Here is an 18,817-nt window from a genome sequence, read left to right on the forward strand (position 1 = left end):
TGGAACTAGTAGTGATATTAGTAAATCTGCAGATGACCTGAAGATGGGTGGATTGATTAGGTCAGATTTGGATGTCATTGCCTAGCAGACAGATTTAGATAGGATGAACAAATGGACAGAGGGCAAATACAGTTTAACATTAACAAATGCAATGTACTTAGCATAGGCAAAGGAAATCCACACAATAGGTAGGTTCAGATTACGAAAAAGACCTAAGAGTTTTAGTTAACTCTATTCTTGTTCTAAGAAAACAATGCATAGAGGCTAAATATAAGAAAGAGTAACATTAAAATTATATTTGGTGCTGACCAGATTGCATCTGAAATATGTAGCACAGTTCTGTTCCCCATATTATAAGGAGGATATAGGTCTACTGGAGTCAGTGCAAAGGAGATACAGGTGACGAGTGATATTCCCTACGAAGCAAGATTTTACAAACTAAATTTGCATTCCTTAGTTAAGGAGATGTAGGTTAAGGAGGGGGATGTGATAGAAGTATTTTAGTGGTATGGACGATAAGTTATAACAAAAGGGACACGAGCAAAATGCTTAGGATCAGTAGCAAGAAAAGAACCAGAAATAATGGGTTTAAGCTTGAGAAAATCAGGTTTAGGAAATAAATGTGAAGGAACAGGTTTTTAAATGGAATGGTTAATGAATGAAATCGACTCAGTAATCATGTTGTTAGTGCTGAAAAAAATAGGGAGCTTTAAAAGGTGAGTAGACAAATTTAGGCATGGGTACGATAGATGGATTTCAGTAGCTTTGCTCATACAGGGACTGCCACGTGTAGGGCTGACAGCTTCTTGCAGCTTCCCTTATTTTCTTACATTCTTGTATAACTGAGCAGAATCACTTAACATATATATTAACTAAAAAGGAAAACACTTAACACATGACCCCAAATAAAACTAAACATATAAGTGAGACGAAACAAATAAACATATAAGCAAGAGAAGAAAAATATGGACATTTAAGTAAGAGAGAGGAAAAATGCAAAGAAATGACACTAAATATGACAGGGAAAACAATAACCACAATGCAAGTGAGTTAAAGCAACCAGACCACATCCTCCTCTAGATTCCTCATACCCCCTTCCTACCACCTAACTCTCACCCACATTCTGCCCTCTCCCAAATCCCATTCTCTCTCTCTCTCTCTCTCTCTCTCTCTCTCTCTCTCTCTGCTTGTGAACCTGTGTATGTATGTATTTACCTAGTTGTAGTTTTACCTAATTGTAGGTGTTGTGTATGTATGTGTTGTGTATGTATGTGTGTGTGTGTGTGTGTGTGTGTGTGTATGCGTGATTCACCACGGTCGTCTGCTGGTCACCCAGCCAGTCTTCCCCATTGCGGACCGAGCTCAGAGCTCATACACCGATCTTCGGTTAGGACTGAGACTACAACACGCTCCACACATCGGGAAAGCGAGGCCACAACCCCTCGAGTTACATCCCGTACCTATTTACTGCTAGGTGAACAGGGGCTACACATTAAGAGGCTTGCCCATTTGCCTCACCGCTTCCCGGGACTCGAACCCGGACTCTCTCGATTGTGAGTCGAGCGTGCTAACCACTACACTACGCGGTAGCGTGTGTGCTCGTGCATGTGCGTGCATGAGTGTAATCCACCTCGGTCATCTGCTGGTCACCCAGCCAGTCTTTTCCATTACGGAGCGAGCTCAGAGCTCATAGACCGATCTTCGGGTAGGACTGAGACCACATCAACACACTCCACACACCGGGAAAGCGAGGCCACAACCCCTCGAGTTACATCCCTTACCTATTCACTGCTAGGTGAACAGGGGCCACACATTAAAAGGCTTGCCCATTTGCCTCGCCGCTTACCGGGATTCGAACCCGGCCCTCTCGGTTGTGAGTCGAGCGTGTGTGTGTGTGTGTGATTGTGTGTTTGTGTGTTCGTGTTCGTGTGTGCTCGCGTTCTTGTGCCTCTCCATTTGTGTGTGCATGTGCAATTTTGTGCATGTGTCTGAGCATGTGTATGTGCATAAGTGTGCGTATGTGCGTGTGCGTAGGTGTGCACACTTGGTGTGCGTGTGCGTAGGTGTGCACACTAGGTGTGCGTGTGCGTAGGTGTGCACACTAGGTGTGCGTGTGCGTGTGTGTGCACACTAGGTGTGCGTGTGCGTGTGTGCACACACTAGGTGTGCGTGTGCGTGTGTGTGCACACTAGGTGTGCGTGTGGTTGTGTGTGCACACTAGGTGTGCGTGTGCCTGTGTGCACACTAGGTGTGCGTGTGCGTGTGTGCGTAGGTGTGCATACTAAGTGTGCGTGTGCGTGTGTGCGTATGTGTACACACTAGGTGTGCATGTGTGCGTGTGCGTAGGTGTGCACACTAGGTGTGCGTGTGTGTGCGTGTGCGTGTGCGTGCGTGTGCGTGCGTGTGCGTGCGTGTGTACGTGTGAGTGCGTGTGTGCGTGTGAGTGCGTGCGTGCGTGTGCGTGCGTGTGCGTGCGTGGGCGTGCGTGCGTGTGCGTGCGTGTGCGCGTGTGTGCGTGTGCGTGCACGTGTGCGTGCGCGTGTGTGCGCGTGTGTGCTTGTGCTTGTGTGTGCTTGTGCTTGTGTGCGTGCTTGCGTGCGCGCTTGTGTGTGCTTGTGTGTGCGTGCTTGCGTGTGCTTGTGTGAGCGTGCTTGTGTGCGTGCGTGCTTGTGTGCGTGCGTGCTTGTGTGTGCGTGCGTGCGTGCTTGTGTGTGCGTGCGTGCGTGCTTGTGTGCGTGCTTGCGTGCTTGGTTGTGTGTGCGTGGGTGCGTGCTTGTGTGTGTGCGTGCGTGCGTGCTTGTGTGCATGCGTGCGTGCTTGTGCGTGCGCGTGCGTGCTTGAGCGTGCGTGCGTGCTTGCTTGTGAGTGCGTGCTTGAGCGTGCGTGCGTGCTTGTGAGTGCGTGCTTGAGCGTACGTGCTTGCGAGTGCGTGCTTGTGCGTGCGCGTGCGTGCTGGAGTGTGCGTACGTGCATGAATGTATGCGTACGTGCGTGCGTGCGTGCGTGCATGCGTGTGAGCGTGCGTGTGAGCGTGCGTGCGTGAGCGTGCGTGTATGTGCATGTGTGTATGTTCATGGGTGCACGTGTATACGTGCGTGTGCACGTGTGCGTACATACGTGCGTGCGTGCGCCTTCGTGTGTGTGTGTGTGTGTGTGTGTGTGTGTGTGTGTGTGTGTGTGTGTATTCACCTAGTTCACCTAATTGTATTCACCTAGTTGTAATTTTTACAGGGCCTGGGTATTATACTCGTGTGGCCCCGTCTCCATATCTGCACACATCCAACTTTCCTTTAAAACTATGCACACTCCTTGCTGACATCACCTCCTCACTCAGACTATTACTCCACACATCTCTGTGGGAAACTATATTTCTTCACATCTTTCAAGCATATTCCCTTGGCTATCTTTTTACTATGTGATCTCGTGTGTGTGTGTGTGTGTGTGTGTGTGTGTGTGTGTGTGTGTGATACTTCAGTTGTTTTTCGGTATGTACTGCAAGAATCAATGTATATAGAATAGTGAGTGCCTACTATGCATTTCACGAAGAGTGAGTTATTGTTTTTCGCAAAAACCTTTCAAACTAATGAATTGATCGGAATGGTACTTTGACAGTGTGTACTAGACACCTTCCGCTAATTTTTGGTCATACTAAGCAATGCCAAAATTTGTTGTTAGTAAAAGCGTTTACTCTTGAGATATACGGTGTTGCCGAGCCTCGCCAACCTATCTATACGAACGTCTACAATCCCCCATCCCATTCCTCCCTACGTTCCTCTCTTCCGCTCGCTTCCCCCATCCTTCTCCCACTCTCCCGCTATCTTTCCCCCTCCACGTTCGATTGTGTACGTTAGTTCTGGCGACTCGTGTGACTTCGGTTTTAAACGTCAAGAGTAAACGCTTTTACTAACACCATTTGGCAATGCTTAGTATGACCAAAAATTAGTGGAAGGTGTCTTGTACACAGTGTCAAAGTACCATTCCGATCAATTCATTAGTTTGAAAGATATTCGCGAAAAACAATGACTCACTCTCCGTGAAATGCGTAGTAGAGAAGGAGCTGCGAAGTGGGAGCCGGGAATCGAGGCGAGCACGCGGGACGGTTTCTTGGGGACAGTGCCGAATAGTGTGTATATATACGTATATGTATGCATGTCCGATTAGCTTGGTTATGTATTCCTACGTAGGGCTCATTACTTGATGAGGCAGCCTTCCCATCTTCATCACCTCATTCTTCCCATCCCCATCACATGTCAACTTCCGGGATTCTAATTAATAGTAAAATATCGTAGGGCATAGGTCGTGACGTGTCAATTAACTAAGTCACACCACCTTTGTCATTCCCACTCCTTGTCCGCCTCCCCATCCCCGCTCCCACCCTCCTGACCACCGCTTGCATTACTTCTATCGCACACAAGCAAAAAAAAAAAAAAAAATACAGAGAGAGAGAGAGAGAGAGAGATAATAGTGCACAGGTCCGGTGAATAGCTGTGGCAGTGGAAAGGCAAACCAGCTTGCCCCCATTTCGTTCCCAGGCACTATCATCAGATTCAAGGCTATAGTAATGTTCAAGTGTCTTCCTCTACAATATCATGACCATTCTGACTAAATAATATCAATGATGTACCTATAACTTCGAAGGAAACGGCTGATCAATTTCCTCTTGCCCCGGCGCCGCCTCCCTGGTACTTCCTTCCACAGAGCTTGAGAAACAACTAACCAGATTTGTGTTAGGTTGGTATACTACTGCCACAAATCAACCCAAAAATATCGTCTCATTGAAATGCTATGTATTTAGCCATTAAAAACAAACGGGGTAAATGTTTACAATCACTGTACAGTGTAAATTCCTAAAATTTCTTCCCCTTTCCCCCCAACAAGCTTGGGGGACTGTGAGGAATCGGGGTTTTTTTTTGGGGGGGGAGCAAATGAGGCTGATTTTTACCCCAAAAAATCTACGGAAAATGTTCAGAAAATCCCTGAAAATCAGGATTTCTCGTAAAAATTATCCCATAAATCCCTAGATGTAGCGACACCCCGGACTCCACCCCCTTAAGGTAATTAACAACCTAAATAAACCTAGGTAAATCTATTGAACAGCAACTCCTTACATATTCTTTTCTATTATACCCCTTCCCCCCAACAAGCTTGGGGGCACGTGGGGAATCGGGTTTTTTTTGGGGGGGGAGGCAAAAGAGACGAGATATGGCGATCTAAAAAAAATCTAAGGACAAACCTAACCTAACGTAACCTAACCTAACCCGGGGGGGTCGCCCCCCCGACACCCCCTACAACACTAACCTAACCCTAACATAAACCTAACCTAACGTAACCTAACCTAGCAGGCAGGGGGGGCTGCGCCCCCCCGGACCCCCCCCCTATAACACTAACTTAACCCTAACATAAACCTAACCTAACGTAACCTAGCCTAACCGGGGGGCTGCGTCCCCCGGACCTCCCTTTACAACAATAACCTAGCCCTAACATAAACCTAACCTAACCTAACCGGGGGTCTGCGTCCCCCGGACCCCCCCTACAACACTAACCTAACCCTAATATAAACCTAACCTAACGTATCCTTGCTTTGGGGCAGCTTCCCTCCCCCCCTACCTCTACCAATACCCCTCCTCACAATACCTTAACGAAATGATGAAGGTCCTGGCTGGTCCTCTTCTCGATTGTACACTGACTTCCATCGTAGGAGCGATGATTTCCTAGTAATCAAATTCGCATTTTATTACAGCGCCACAATTTCTGGTTAAAGTTGAGGTTGGTAAGTTTTCCGCAACGCTTGCAATTCTTGGCGTCGAGAATTAGTCTGTGTCGCACGCACACATCAAACAGGTCTCGTGCCTTCCCTGTGTACTTATGGAAAAAGTCGAGGAGGCCGAGGTCACAATCAGAGCACCGAGGAAGAGAAGCAGTGTAATCCATCATGACTGACAAACGACTACGTCACTACTGTGTTAGTGGAGGGCGGCGAGTCCACCTTCCAGTTCACTAAGTGGTGGAGGAATACATTAGTGACGTCATTTCCCGTAGTTTATAGCGTATTTGCTTTATTTTGTTCACTTAATGGAGGAATAAGAATATTTATACTTATCTGAAACGTTGTTCTTCGCGTGTTCCTCTTTCAACTTGCTTAAAACGGCGAGAAAGAGCGAGATTTTTCCGAATGATCCAAATTCAGAACCAAGGTTCTGGAATCTTCCGTTGGCGTAATCCCTGACGTCATTTCCGTAGTTAGCGTATTTGAATGATTTTATAGGTGACTGAAGGAAGAATATATTTCCTCTCATCTGAAGTGTTGTTCTTCGTGTATCCCTCTTTGAACCTGCCTAAAAGCTAAAATTCCCCGATGGAAAGGAATTCAGCCACGAAGCTTCTGTAAATTTCCACGTGCGTATATATATTTGACGTCATTTCCCCTAGTTAGCGTATCTCCTATATTTTCATAACTGACTGAAGAAAAAACAATATTTCCTTCCATCTGAAGTGTTGTTCTTTTTGTGTTCCACGTTCGACTAAACGTGGACACACACTCGCCACTTCAAATAATTATTGGTATGCCGTTTCAAATATGGCGAGCAAAAGGAACTACATCGTGTTGCGGGCGCGGCGCACGTGTGTTAAGAGGCTCAGTCGACACAAGCTGGTGTAGACAGCACACAAACACTGGACTTAGAAATTGGTAGTAGTGTTAAACTTTGTGACGCTAAAACAAGCACTGTTCTATAGAGCACCCACTAAAACCCCAAATAGAAAGTAAGTAGGAGTCATATACTATCTATTAGCTATACTATTTTAGGAATTTACATTGTACAGTGATTGTAAACATTTACCACAAAGGGTAAGAGCAATAGCTATTTATTTATTTTGTTTGTCTGTGAAAAATGTATTAATGGAGAATTCTGTTACATGCTGCTGTTGGTATGCGTGACAAGATCGAGGCTTCGGAATACTCGGACTTGACCTCATGAAACCTGGTTTCCATGTTAACTGTTGAACCAGATGCACTGAATTAAGGAATGGAAGTAAATATCTAATGCAATTTCTGGCAGAAAAGAAACATCAGTGATAACGACGGAAAAGCTGCCTATATTGTGTTCAAATACGAGTATATTATGAAGTTATATGAGACACTGTAAAAATGAAAATTGCTTCGATACACTCAATCTATGTAAAGAAAGAATGGATAAGAGAAATAGAATAGATGAAAATGGCATAATACTGCAATATAATGTAATGAGATAGAACGGAGAAATTATTACGCGCATTTCAACATCAAAATGGCAATAAGAATCACATATCGAAATCTATAAATTCGATATCTATGAACTGTTGATGAATGGAACAGACTCCGTAATCATGTTGTTAGTGCTAAGTCAATAGGGAGCTTTAAAAAAGGATTAGAAAAATCTGTGGACGGGGATGATAGATGGAATTAAGTAGCTTTGCTCATACAGGAACTGCCATGTGTAGGCCTGACAGCCCCTTGCAGCTTCCCTCATTTTCTTATGTTCTATGCTGTTATATATTCACTCAGTCATTTATCTATCTATCTGACGATTATACCTATCTATCTGTCCATCTGCCTGTTTGTATAACTATACGTATTTACAGTTAACTACCGAGCTAGCAATTCTCTCTACCTGCACTTCCCTAGATAACTCATTCTTCTTAATTTCTTTTACGTAAATACTAATAGTGTTGCTAACACTTAATTGAGTTAACCTACTCTGCCGCCACTATTATTTTTCTCCATTCTAATTTTCGTAGGCCCTCCCCACTATCACTTCATTTTAAAATAGTTTGCCTTATTTAGGTTAAAACAGAGTAAGCGTGTATTTTGCGTTATTGTTATTTTGTAGCTTTCTTTGTTATATGTCATTCACCTACATGCAGTCTGTTTATCACGTGTGCATGCTAATTCACTTAAAATCTTGGAAATCAGTAGCTCGGCAAAGAATATCAACTATACTAGCAAACATGTTCGTATACCAACATTGGTACTTAGTAAAATGACTGGTTCCGTTATTAGCCTCCAGATAGAGACCACTAAGTTCATGCGAAGGAGATCAATTAAAGATATTTTGAGTATGACTGGTTCACACTCACACTCCTCTTCTCTTCTCTCCTCCACCCCAATCTACTCCAACACAGCGAGCCTTTAAATCACACGAAACACCTCCAAAATACTCGAATTTACCCTAACTAGGAGAGAAAAATGCTACCTTGGCTGCGGAAGGATGTTAGTTAGCGGGGCTGGGTAGGTTGAGTCGCCAAGGATGCCGGGGCGGGACTCACCGGGGCAGAGCAGGTCGAAGCGCCATAGATGCCTTGGTGTGGTATGTTGTGTGGTATGGTATGGTATGGTGTGTGGTGGTGATGGTGATCGTGAGGTGTGGTGTGGTGGTGTTGTTTTATGTGATAGTGTCCGGAGGTTGTGTGATATGGTCGTATCCGGTAATGTGGTGTGGTGTTGTGATGGTGGTGCTGTGGTATGTGGTATCTGGTGGTTGAGTTTGGGGGTGGTGGTGGTGTTTGGTGGTGATATAGTAGTGGTAATGGTAGTGCCGTGTGGTAAGGTGTGGTGATGTGGTGTTAACACTACTCACCCACAGAGATAACAATCGTGTGTGTGTGTGTGTGTGTGTGTGAGAGAGAGAGAGAGAGAGAGAGAGAGAGAGAGAGAGAGAGAGAGAGAGAGAGAGAGAGAGAGGGGGAGGGAATATGGGAGTGAGGACGACGGACAGGGAGGGGGGATTGTGGAAAGGAAGAGGAAAAAAGGCAAGCATATAATACACATCAGAGGAAGCTTAACTTTGCCAATGACATGTGCTGCCATGAAAAGAGATAGTAACTGTCAATTTTCTTAAGTGATAGGTAGGAAAACTGCTCCATCAAGTAGGGAGCCGTCGGTACGAGTACTTGGACGTGTGGGCATCATTGGGAGACAAATACTCTCATACCAGCCGTGCTGAGTTTTATTGAAAGGCTGATGAGTGTCCTCCGCGCGTCACCAGGTAAAGCACTCGAGCACAGGAACTGTTGACGATCATGGTAAGTAAACAATGCTTCACTCACCTTGGAAACACGACACCCAATGTACTGTACACACACACACACACACACACACACACACACACACACACACACACACACACACACACACACACACACACACACACTTGCAATACAGTTTAATGTTGCAATTATTAAATGTTTTAGCATCTGTAAATAACGTTGCAAATATAAATAAATAACTGCATAAACAAATGGCGGAAAGGTATATCGAGGAATACATAAATCGATAAATTGATAGATGGGTAAATGAAGAGATAAATAAGCAATTGAACATACCCTACACAACATCCGGGAAACAAAAGGTACAGCAAGGTGTCTTCATAATACAGGTACGTACAAAACAGTTGGTCGAGTACCGCTGTAATACACATACGTACGTACACACACTGCAGTTTAGTATTGGCGTCACCATCTTGTCTTGGATTCACAGCCACCCACCCTGCCCTCGCCCCGGCCCCAGTGCCACGGTGCCACTGTCACCACACTCCATCAGGCACTGCGGTTCTGTCTTAGCACCATTAGCACCTCTACTGTGGACAATCGTATACTGTCATGACTGTACGGAACTTAATGATCTCAGCACTATTAATCTTTATACATATTTTCTTATACTTCGCTGCGTAAGTAAGCGAAGTGGAATGAATAAAGGCATTTCACATAGATGTAAGATATCGTAACATTAAATCATTGTGTTTTATAGATATCATATTTCAAGGTACACTTTAGTACAACTCTGTGGTGAGTCACAGGTGAGTCTTTGTTCATGGAGGTAACAGAGAAGCTATTCTGGTCTCAACGTTGTTTCAACCAAGTATGTGTTTATTTAGAATAACTTCCATTGAATTTACATTTGCATAAAAGAAAAGACTCTGGCCAAGGGTAACAAAAAAAAAAAAAAAAAAAAAAAAATTCCCATATTTGGAGATAAATGTCATGAAACCTTCCTCTTGAAAGTGTTGATGAGCAAACATCATTTCTTTTGAAAGGATCAATCACTTCTGCACGCCAACTTTCACCGAAACTGCTGCAGGTTACACGAGGAATACCTAGAAACATTGAGGGTTGTTGACATGATGCACTGACTCATGTTATGACAAGAATGATCAAAATGTGAATTGGTACAAAGGCCACGGCCATCTCTGAAAGCAGCCATGATATCACCTCAAGTTAAGATCAAGGTTTTGTGGCTACTGGCGGAATGATAAAAAAAAAAAAATAATAATAATGCGTTTGTTCTTGTGCCACAGCCAACGCGCGTTACACAGTTTTGGTACCACAGGCACATCACCTCAGGCTTACCGCCATTGCCACCGCTAACTGTTCATGTTATTACAACCACCACGTCCCTGTCTTGGCGTCACCACCACCACGAACCCTGTCTTGGCGTCACCACCACCACGTCCCTGTCTTGGCGTCACCATTACGTATCTTGCTGCCATAACCATCATGCTCACGTCTAAGTAGACAACCACTGCTTGGTCATCAGCAACGCTCACCTGAGTAGTTTGCCAAGGCCGGCACACACTGGAGAACTTACTAGTCACTGAACAGAATGGCAACGAATAAAAAAGATGCTGCTGTTGTCGTGCTGTGGGTACCACGCTTCACAGCATCAGGAATACATTAGAGGCTGTGAGACGACTAGCAACCCTCTACACACAGCACGGGGAGCAGGGCTGGAGTGAGACCGACGAAGACAAAATTTACACAAACCGATTAAATGAGGCACGGAGGCTTGGTTTTCTCCACTGGATTCCAACTGACTGAAATACACACACACACACACACACACCCACCCACCCACACACACACACACACACACACACACACACACACACACACAGACGTGGCGCCTCCCTGTGTCTCTACTGGAAGATATTGGTATCACAGCCACTCGCCGGCGCCTCAGCGGGGTCAGACCAGCTCGTGCCGCAACTGACTCCTGGGCGTCGTCTCTGTCACGACGCCTCTCAGCTCCCGAGGGAGAGGCTTCATCTCCTGGTCAGGAAGGCGGCTGGGGCTGCCAGGGACGGGGCCGTTGGGCTGGTCTAGATTGGGGTCTTCTGCTGGCGGTTCCCTGTTCAAGAGATTCATTATATGTACATATGAGTATATACTGTGTGTGTGTGTGTGTGTGTGTGTGTGTGTGTGTGTGTGTGTGTGTGTGTGTGTGTGTGTGTGTGTGTGTGTGTGTGTGTGTGTGTGTGTGTGTGTGTGTGTGTGTGTGTGTGTGTGTGTGTGTGTGTGTGTGTGTGTGTATATATATATATATATATATATATATATATATATATATATATATATATATATATATATATATATATATATATATATATATATATATATATATATATATATATATATATATATATATATATATATATATATATATATATATATATATATATATATATATATATATATATATATATATATATATATATATATATATATATATATATATATATATATATATATATATATATATATATATATATATATATATATATATATATATATATATATATATATATATATATATATATATATATATATATATATATATATATATATATATATATATATATATATATATATATATATATATATATATATATATATATATATATATATATATATATATATATATATATATATATATATATATATATATATATATATATATATATATATATATATATATATATATATATATATATATATATATATATATATATATATATAGAGAGAGAGAGAGAGAGAGAGAGAGAGAGAGAGAGAGAGAGAGAGAGAGAGAGAGAGAGAGAGAGAGAGAGAGAGAGAGAGAGAGAGTGAGTGAGTGAGTGAGTGAGTGAGTGAGTGAGTGAGTGAGTGAGTGAGTGAGTGAGTGAGTGAGTGAGTGAGTGAGTGAGTGAGTGAGTGTGTGTGTGTGTGTGTGTGTGTGTGTGTGTGTGTGTGTGTGTGTTTACTGTACGAACTTTGTATCCGTCTATAGTATGTTAATTCTATACAAGCTATACATTCAGAATTGACATGAAACATCGCTATTTCGTTTATGAATTTCATAGTTATATTACAAGACACAAGAATTATGGACTTGATATCGTCGTTTGCCTCATTCACTCGACATGCGAGAAGCGGAAAAAAAGAACAGTTGTAGGAAGGACATGTGCACTGGTCCGTGACGCATTACTGTGACCCAAACCTGCTGACGGTAGCGGCGGCGACTTCACTGGGGAAGGTGGAAGTAGAGGGGCGCACGAGGCCGCGACGTGGGGAGGGAGTAGGCGTGACTCCTGCCGACCTGATGCCGCGCCGAGCAAGGTTCTGGGTCTCTACGTAGATGGCTCGCTTAGTCTCCCTTTCCACCTGCTCCCAGTCAGCGTCGCCATCAATCTGAGGCACCGACAACACACGCATCACAAGGTGTCATTGGGTTAATGTCCAAATGTGATGGAGTGACCTGATTTTAATAAAACTGAGGTACTAATGGGACTTGATTAGCAGCACAGAAAATAATCAAGATATGCAAGTAATGGGCCAAAAAATCTCTTGAAGTACCTAAAATCACCCGCAGAGTGCAGTAAGTCCCTTAAATAAACAATATAGCATATTAATTAAACGATAACAAAACCTCAGCTGTGAAAATAATGTTAGAAGATCAAGCATATCACTGCCACATTATCTTGTCTACCTCCACTGACCCCGCAGACCAATACACTCCGCTCATTGTCATTCAACTCACAATCTTGAGTCTGTTCTTTTCATCGAAGGCCTTGAGCATGGGCAACGTGACTTCACGGTAAATGGCCAGCCTTCTTCGCGCCGCCGCTACGTTGTCGTCCAGACGCCACTCTCTGCGGCCAAGATTCCTCCCCAGCTCCAACTCTGAGCAGTCAATGAGCAACAAGGGCGGGATCTGGTGGAACTGCAATCACCGAGAACATACATTAACACAAACGGAAAAAAATCGATGCAAGTACGTTAGGGGACATAAGGAAACTGGAAGAACACACTCGGGCCAAAGATGAGACAGGCGGATGTAAAACAGTGTTGGAAGGTAAACCAAAAGCAAACTTTCAAAATGTTATTATTTGATCCTGCCTGTTCTTGCGTTATCAACAACACTAAGCTATAGAAAAGAGATGAATTATTTTATGTTTTATAACTGAATATTCTGACGGATTCTAGATTAAGAGAACGATTATCTTTACATTGTCATACTGGACAAAAAAAAGGAAGAACAATGTAATTACAAACAATAACATAATGATGGTCGTTAAAATGAAGGAAAAGTCTCCCATCCACACACTCACATACACACACTCAAAGAGAATGATGTGAAAGATGAAACATTACATACGAAGCACTGAACACGTAAATTAATATTCCAGTCTTTCAGCATGCGACGACAAATGTGCGGAACTAAGACACACGAAAGTTTCTTTGTGACAACACCTGCCGTGGCAAATAGGTATTCAGTGCAGAAGGCAGAGAGGGCAGTGAAGTGTTTTGTGTGTGTGTGTGTGTGTGTGTGTGTGTGTTGTAAGATGCTACGCTGACTTTATCTGTGCTAACTAAAGATTACTGACAGATAATATAAGGAAAAAACTACAAGGTCAAGCCAGTTAGCAATATCAGTCCCACCAAGTAAACAACAACGTAGAATACTTAAAGTTATCAGCATATTTTTTTACATTTCACGGGTTTTCCTTTAACGTGGTGCGTCATTGAACATGCACTATTATCATTAGTAGTTCGTCATAATCCCTCTCCTCTGATTCTAAGTTCACTAGTTTCTATTACCACAAACACACATAAAAGATAGATTGCGAAAAATACAGCCTTTGGTACTGTACTAATCCAGATCTTTATTTTTGCTCTTTGTGTATCAGACTCCCCCTTTCTCTCTTATATCCTTCCCATATCTTCCAGTTTTTTTTCTCTCCTCTGTCATATTCTCCATAATTATTGTTTTCCTTCCTTTAGACATGTATTGACCTCTTCAATATTGGAACACATTTTTATCTTGAGACTTGTGTACGATTAGACCATTTTATTGACATTAGGAAGGACCTATGGAGGTCAGAAGATTAGTGGCCAGTCTTCACTATTCTAACCACCTACATAAGTCTCTGAAGCTGTACAAAATAGATAAAAGTGGAATCAAAATGGAAATGTGTAATGGTTCTGAAAGGGTTAAGCGAACACAACCATAATTTCTTTCCTACTTATTCCTCCTGATATTCAACAATTCTTTCTCTTCAGAATGAGAACACTTCTTTACCTTTTCCTCGAAGTTCTGTGCCTGGATGATGTCCCTAGGGAAGCCCACCAGCACGATGCCCTCGCGAGAACTCAGCTCCTTTATCCTCTCCTGTAGCAAGTCCAACACCAGGTCCTGAAGGTAAGGAAGAAATTCTGGAGAGATTTCCCCACTTTTTGTTCTCTTTTCTCCCTAAAGTACCCACACAAATACTCACACACTCACACATACACACACACACTCACACACACACACACACACACACACACACACACACACACACACACACACACACACACACACACACACACACACACACACCTCACCTGCGGTACCAGCTCTCCTTTCTTCATGAGGTTGTGTACCATCACCACCTTCTCGTTGGGCATGCCTGTGTACGACTCTGGGTCCTCCTTCCAACGCGCCACGTGGTCCCGCAGCATCTGGCCCACGCCCACGCACGCCCATCCAGGATATAGATAAGTGATGCCGCTCATGAGGCGCCATTTGTCACTCCCTGGGCCACCTTGAAACACAAAACTGTCATGTAAGCCACACATGCGCCCAGACACATTTGTTAGCTGACCTGTGCTCTCCTTCAATGTTTCTATGTCAAAGTAAGCTTTCATAACTAAATTCCTTTGTTGAAAATGAGAATCGTCTAGCTCCTATGATAATTTTTACTCCTATAGAGATCTTTTCTGTTAATATTCAATACTTACGACACTTAGAAATATAGTTTTGTATGGAGACAAAAGGAAAGAAGGAAAAGTGATTTTTCTATACAGCATAACTATATGAAAATAATAAAACAGTGTAGCGTAAAGATACCACTTAAAAAAAAAGAAGCAAGAGGATGAGGAAAAAGTTTGTCCAGCAGTGAATGGGTCAATGCAGTGTGTGTGACGAGCAGCGGCTCACCCATAAAAAAGATGCAGGGCGGGAGAGCCTCCTCCTCCGGCGGCGCAGTAATGGTGGCGTTGGACAGCGGCTGGTGTTGCGTTATTGGCGCCATCCTGCGGTACTCCCGGTAGGAGCCTGCGGTACGCCATGCTCAGTGAGGATGTACGGAAACCACCATAAACTGAGAACTTCAATTAAGTATATTGCTTTAACTGAGACAACAAGAGAAAAAGAGAAGGCGAGATGATACTAACCAACAGAGGCGCGTGATGGCGGAGGGTGAAGCGCGGAACGAAGTATCTTGGAGTGTGCCCTTTGAACGTCCCTGAACACCTCCTCCTGACTCCTCTCACCAGACACCTGCAACAAAGCACGCCCTGAGCACACACACACACACACACACACACACACACACACACACACACACACACACACACACACACACACACACACACACGAAGGAGGCCCCACTAACACCTTACTTCGCTCATACGAGACAGGTCTAACATCTCACTAACCACGTAAAGCATCCCCAGATTGTCGTAGTATTCACACACTGGCAGGACCTTCGTGGTGAATTCCGTCAGCTCCTTCTTCGCCGCCTCCAGCATGAGTGAACCCATCCGCGCACCCGCCTCCAGGTTGTTGAGCAGCGTTGACTCTCTCCAGTCAAGTAGGATGGCCCCGTCGATGTTGCCCAGCTGGAATTCGAGGGAAGGTGATGGATCTCTCAGGGATGAAGTGAGTTTGAATAATTGTTCGTCTTTGCCTGTGTGTTGTGTGAGAAGGTGAACGGCACTGATTTCCTTTTTATTTTTTTCTGTTTAGTTTGCAGTAATGTGTTTGTGTTGTGCTTAGGTCTTGAATAGTGTAATGATTTTTATGGTTATAATTGAAACCTAAAAAGGAGAGAAAGAAAAAAACGAAATTTGTATTTGTAACTGGTAATGTAGTATGATATATTCATTGCTTGCTATTTTGTGGTAAGGAACAGATAGCTTTGTAGTTGTTTTTGTTTGTCATTACCGTACCTTCACTGATAAAGTCACTGAAGAAATTGAAAAAAAGATAAGAAAATGAAAATCTAACATGTAATGCAGCGTGTTGTATTTATAACAATGCCTTTTTATTATTACTTAAAAAGGTAAGAATATTTGCGCAACACACAAGGTACGTACTTCTGTTTAAATCGTGCACAGAAGGCATTACACAGTGCTTGAACACTGAAACTATAAATACCTTAAACATTACCAGCAACAACGTCATGCTAACAAAATACAAGACCATCGTCAGGCGCTGGAGCGTTGGCTGTGCTTCACTACTTCTGTGACCGAAGCTCAGACACACAAAGGCCAAGCAGCGATGGTAACTACAGGGGATGTAATGAACACAATACTTACTTCGCTCTTCTTCAGCACGGCACAACGATATTGCAGTGGACAGTGCTTTGTTGCGTCAAATTTTAAATGAACTTGGATTTAGTTCTGGCTTGCGGGAGTGCGGAGGGACAGGCCGCTCTTCTCCAGGAAGGACAAGGTAACAGATAACGTGAACAGAGAGGCTGTGTTGGCCAGTCTTCAATCTAGAACAAAGCTCGGTGAGTTTGCCGTCTCTGGTGCACTATTACCAATGTATGACACGGAAAGCCAAGAGCTGACAGCGATGCGTGGCAATACCGGAAACACGAGCAGCAGTTAGCCACTAGTGTAGTACAAGTGAGGGAAACAAAGCTCGACTCTTGAGGTGTCTTGATACTGGTCCTAGTTACACTTTACTTTTCTTAAAAATTGTGAGAATAAAAACAATACTACTAAAACTTTTATGAGGCCTAAATGAAAAATGTGTGACCACAGATTTGTTTAGTATATCTCATAGAATAAAATATTAAAAGGATAAGTTTGTCATGAAAAGCAAGAAAAACTAGTCGCAGCTTATCCTATTTAAAAATTACGACAATTAAAAAATATTGCCAAATATTTTATAAGACCTAAATGAAAAAATGTGTGACCACAGATTTGTTTAGTATATCTCAGAATCAAACATTAAAAGGAAAAGTTTGTAATGAAGAGGCTGGATTCACTGGTTACAGACCAACAGTTCTGAGACGATATGAGGCGAGATTGATTGTAAATATGACTAACATTTTATTGATATAACCCTTGATTACAGGTAAGGCTGCTGCGGCAATTGCCATGAAGGAGAAAGAAGAATCAGGACACCTCAACAAGACGCCACACCGAGGTAGTGGAGTCCTAAGTGGATGTTGTGGTTCTCAATAATACAAGTACAACGAAAACCGAGAGAAATCCAATATACAGGTTTCTATATTACGTTACGAACATGTAGGGAGGGAAGGTAACGGATAAACAGTGTAGGTTACTTCTGGGACACCCAAGGCAAAGAGTGACGCCGCGGGTCGCACGAAGCACGAGGCCGCCAGCGGGTCCCGTCCGAGGGAGCACGAAGAGAGGAGTGCTGCCGGGGCGAAGAGGAGGGGGGAACAGTGACCCTGCACACTGAGTACGGGACGAAGATGCCAACACTGCACACCCTACTGGAGCTGACGGACAGGTGGGAGCTGGGGGGGGATAGTAGCTGTGGCACATGGACTTACCCGCCGCGCAGTGTGGGAGAGGCGCATGGCGTGGCTCGCGTAATATTCTCGCATTCTCAACTTCGTTCGAGGGAAACCAAAAATGTACAACAATTTCGTTAATATGGTGAACAAACACACACACACACACACACACACACACACACACACACACACACACACACACACACACACACACACACACACACACACACACACACACAAAGTGCATAATAATCTATATAAAGCAGTGTCTGAGCCGCATAAAGTAAGGTAATCATAGGTTATGTTCAAAGGAGTAAAGCAAAGAGGAGGTGCCGAGACACAGCTATGAGGAGCAGCCTCTCTTTTTGACGGAGGTTCTAGTGATGAGTGGTGAGAGGAAGAGTTAAGAACATTCTCATCTTAGGAACTAACTATGACAACTTTTATGATATAGTGTATTGCAATGGCGAACAAATTAACAAGATAATTAATTTTGGTTGTTTTTGGGGGATGAGGTTAACCGATTCCCAAGTGTTGTTAATTTCCAGCTCCACTGACCACTAGCGGGTGTTAGGTGAGGCAGCGATTGAGTGAGTGAATAGGTAAATGGCTGACTGATTAACTGACTGACTGATTGATTGATTGACTGACTGACTGACTGAGTGACTAAATGATTTACTGACTGACTAACTGACTAACTGATTGACTGATTAACTCATTGACTGAGTGATTGATTGACTGTTTGAATTATATGAACAGCACCGAGATAACACGGTGACAAATCCTCAAAATTGTTACTATCAGAAAGGGTCATTAGCAATTCAATATCTTTATTTTAGTCACATTAAGAAAAAAACAATGATATCCTGATGAGATGCATGAATCCTGGAGCTAATTCACGGCATTAACATAATAAAAAAAAGGTTAAAATACAATAATTACTATAACTATTAACTAGGAGAACTATCTTTTATAAGTATTTCTGG

At 43.2% G+C, this 18,817-nt stretch overlaps 1 protein-coding gene across 5 annotated transcripts in view; it reads right to left on the bottom strand.

Annotated features, from left to right (window-relative positions):
• Nucleotides 1–8,968: 8,968 nt before the first annotated feature.
• The window catches only part of LOC123518055 (adenylate kinase isoenzyme 5-like), a 59,529-nt gene continuing 49,680 nt past the window's right edge, over nt 8,969–18,817 (bottom strand). For 3 of the 5 annotated variants that reach the window (XM_045278615.1, XM_045278614.1, XM_045278612.1), the window contains 9 exons: nt 17,868–17,927; nt 15,772–15,954; nt 15,508–15,613; nt 15,272–15,388; nt 14,677–14,876; nt 14,372–14,485; nt 12,830–13,012; nt 12,290–12,480; nt 8,969–11,161 (listed from right to left, as the gene is read on the bottom strand). In XM_045278615.1, coding sequence (XP_045134550.1) covers nt 10,999–11,161; nt 12,290–12,480; nt 12,830–13,012; nt 14,372–14,485; nt 14,677–14,876; nt 15,272–15,388; nt 15,508–15,613; nt 15,772–15,954; nt 17,868–17,927 — 1,317 coding nt within the window. In that variant the 3' untranslated portion in view covers nt 8,969–10,998. The remainder of the gene's footprint in view (nt 11,162–12,289; nt 12,481–12,829; nt 13,013–14,371; nt 14,486–14,676; nt 14,877–15,271; nt 15,389–15,507; nt 15,614–15,771; nt 15,955–17,867; nt 17,928–18,817) is intronic. The other 2 variants (XM_045278617.1, XM_045278616.1) reach the window with 1 other exon arrangement.

Source organism: Portunus trituberculatus, chromosome 43 (genome assembly GCF_017591435.1).
Source record: "Portunus trituberculatus isolate SZX2019 chromosome 43, ASM1759143v1, whole genome shotgun sequence".
NCBI classification, from domain to species: Eukaryota; Metazoa; Arthropoda; class Malacostraca; order Decapoda; family Portunidae; genus Portunus; species Portunus trituberculatus.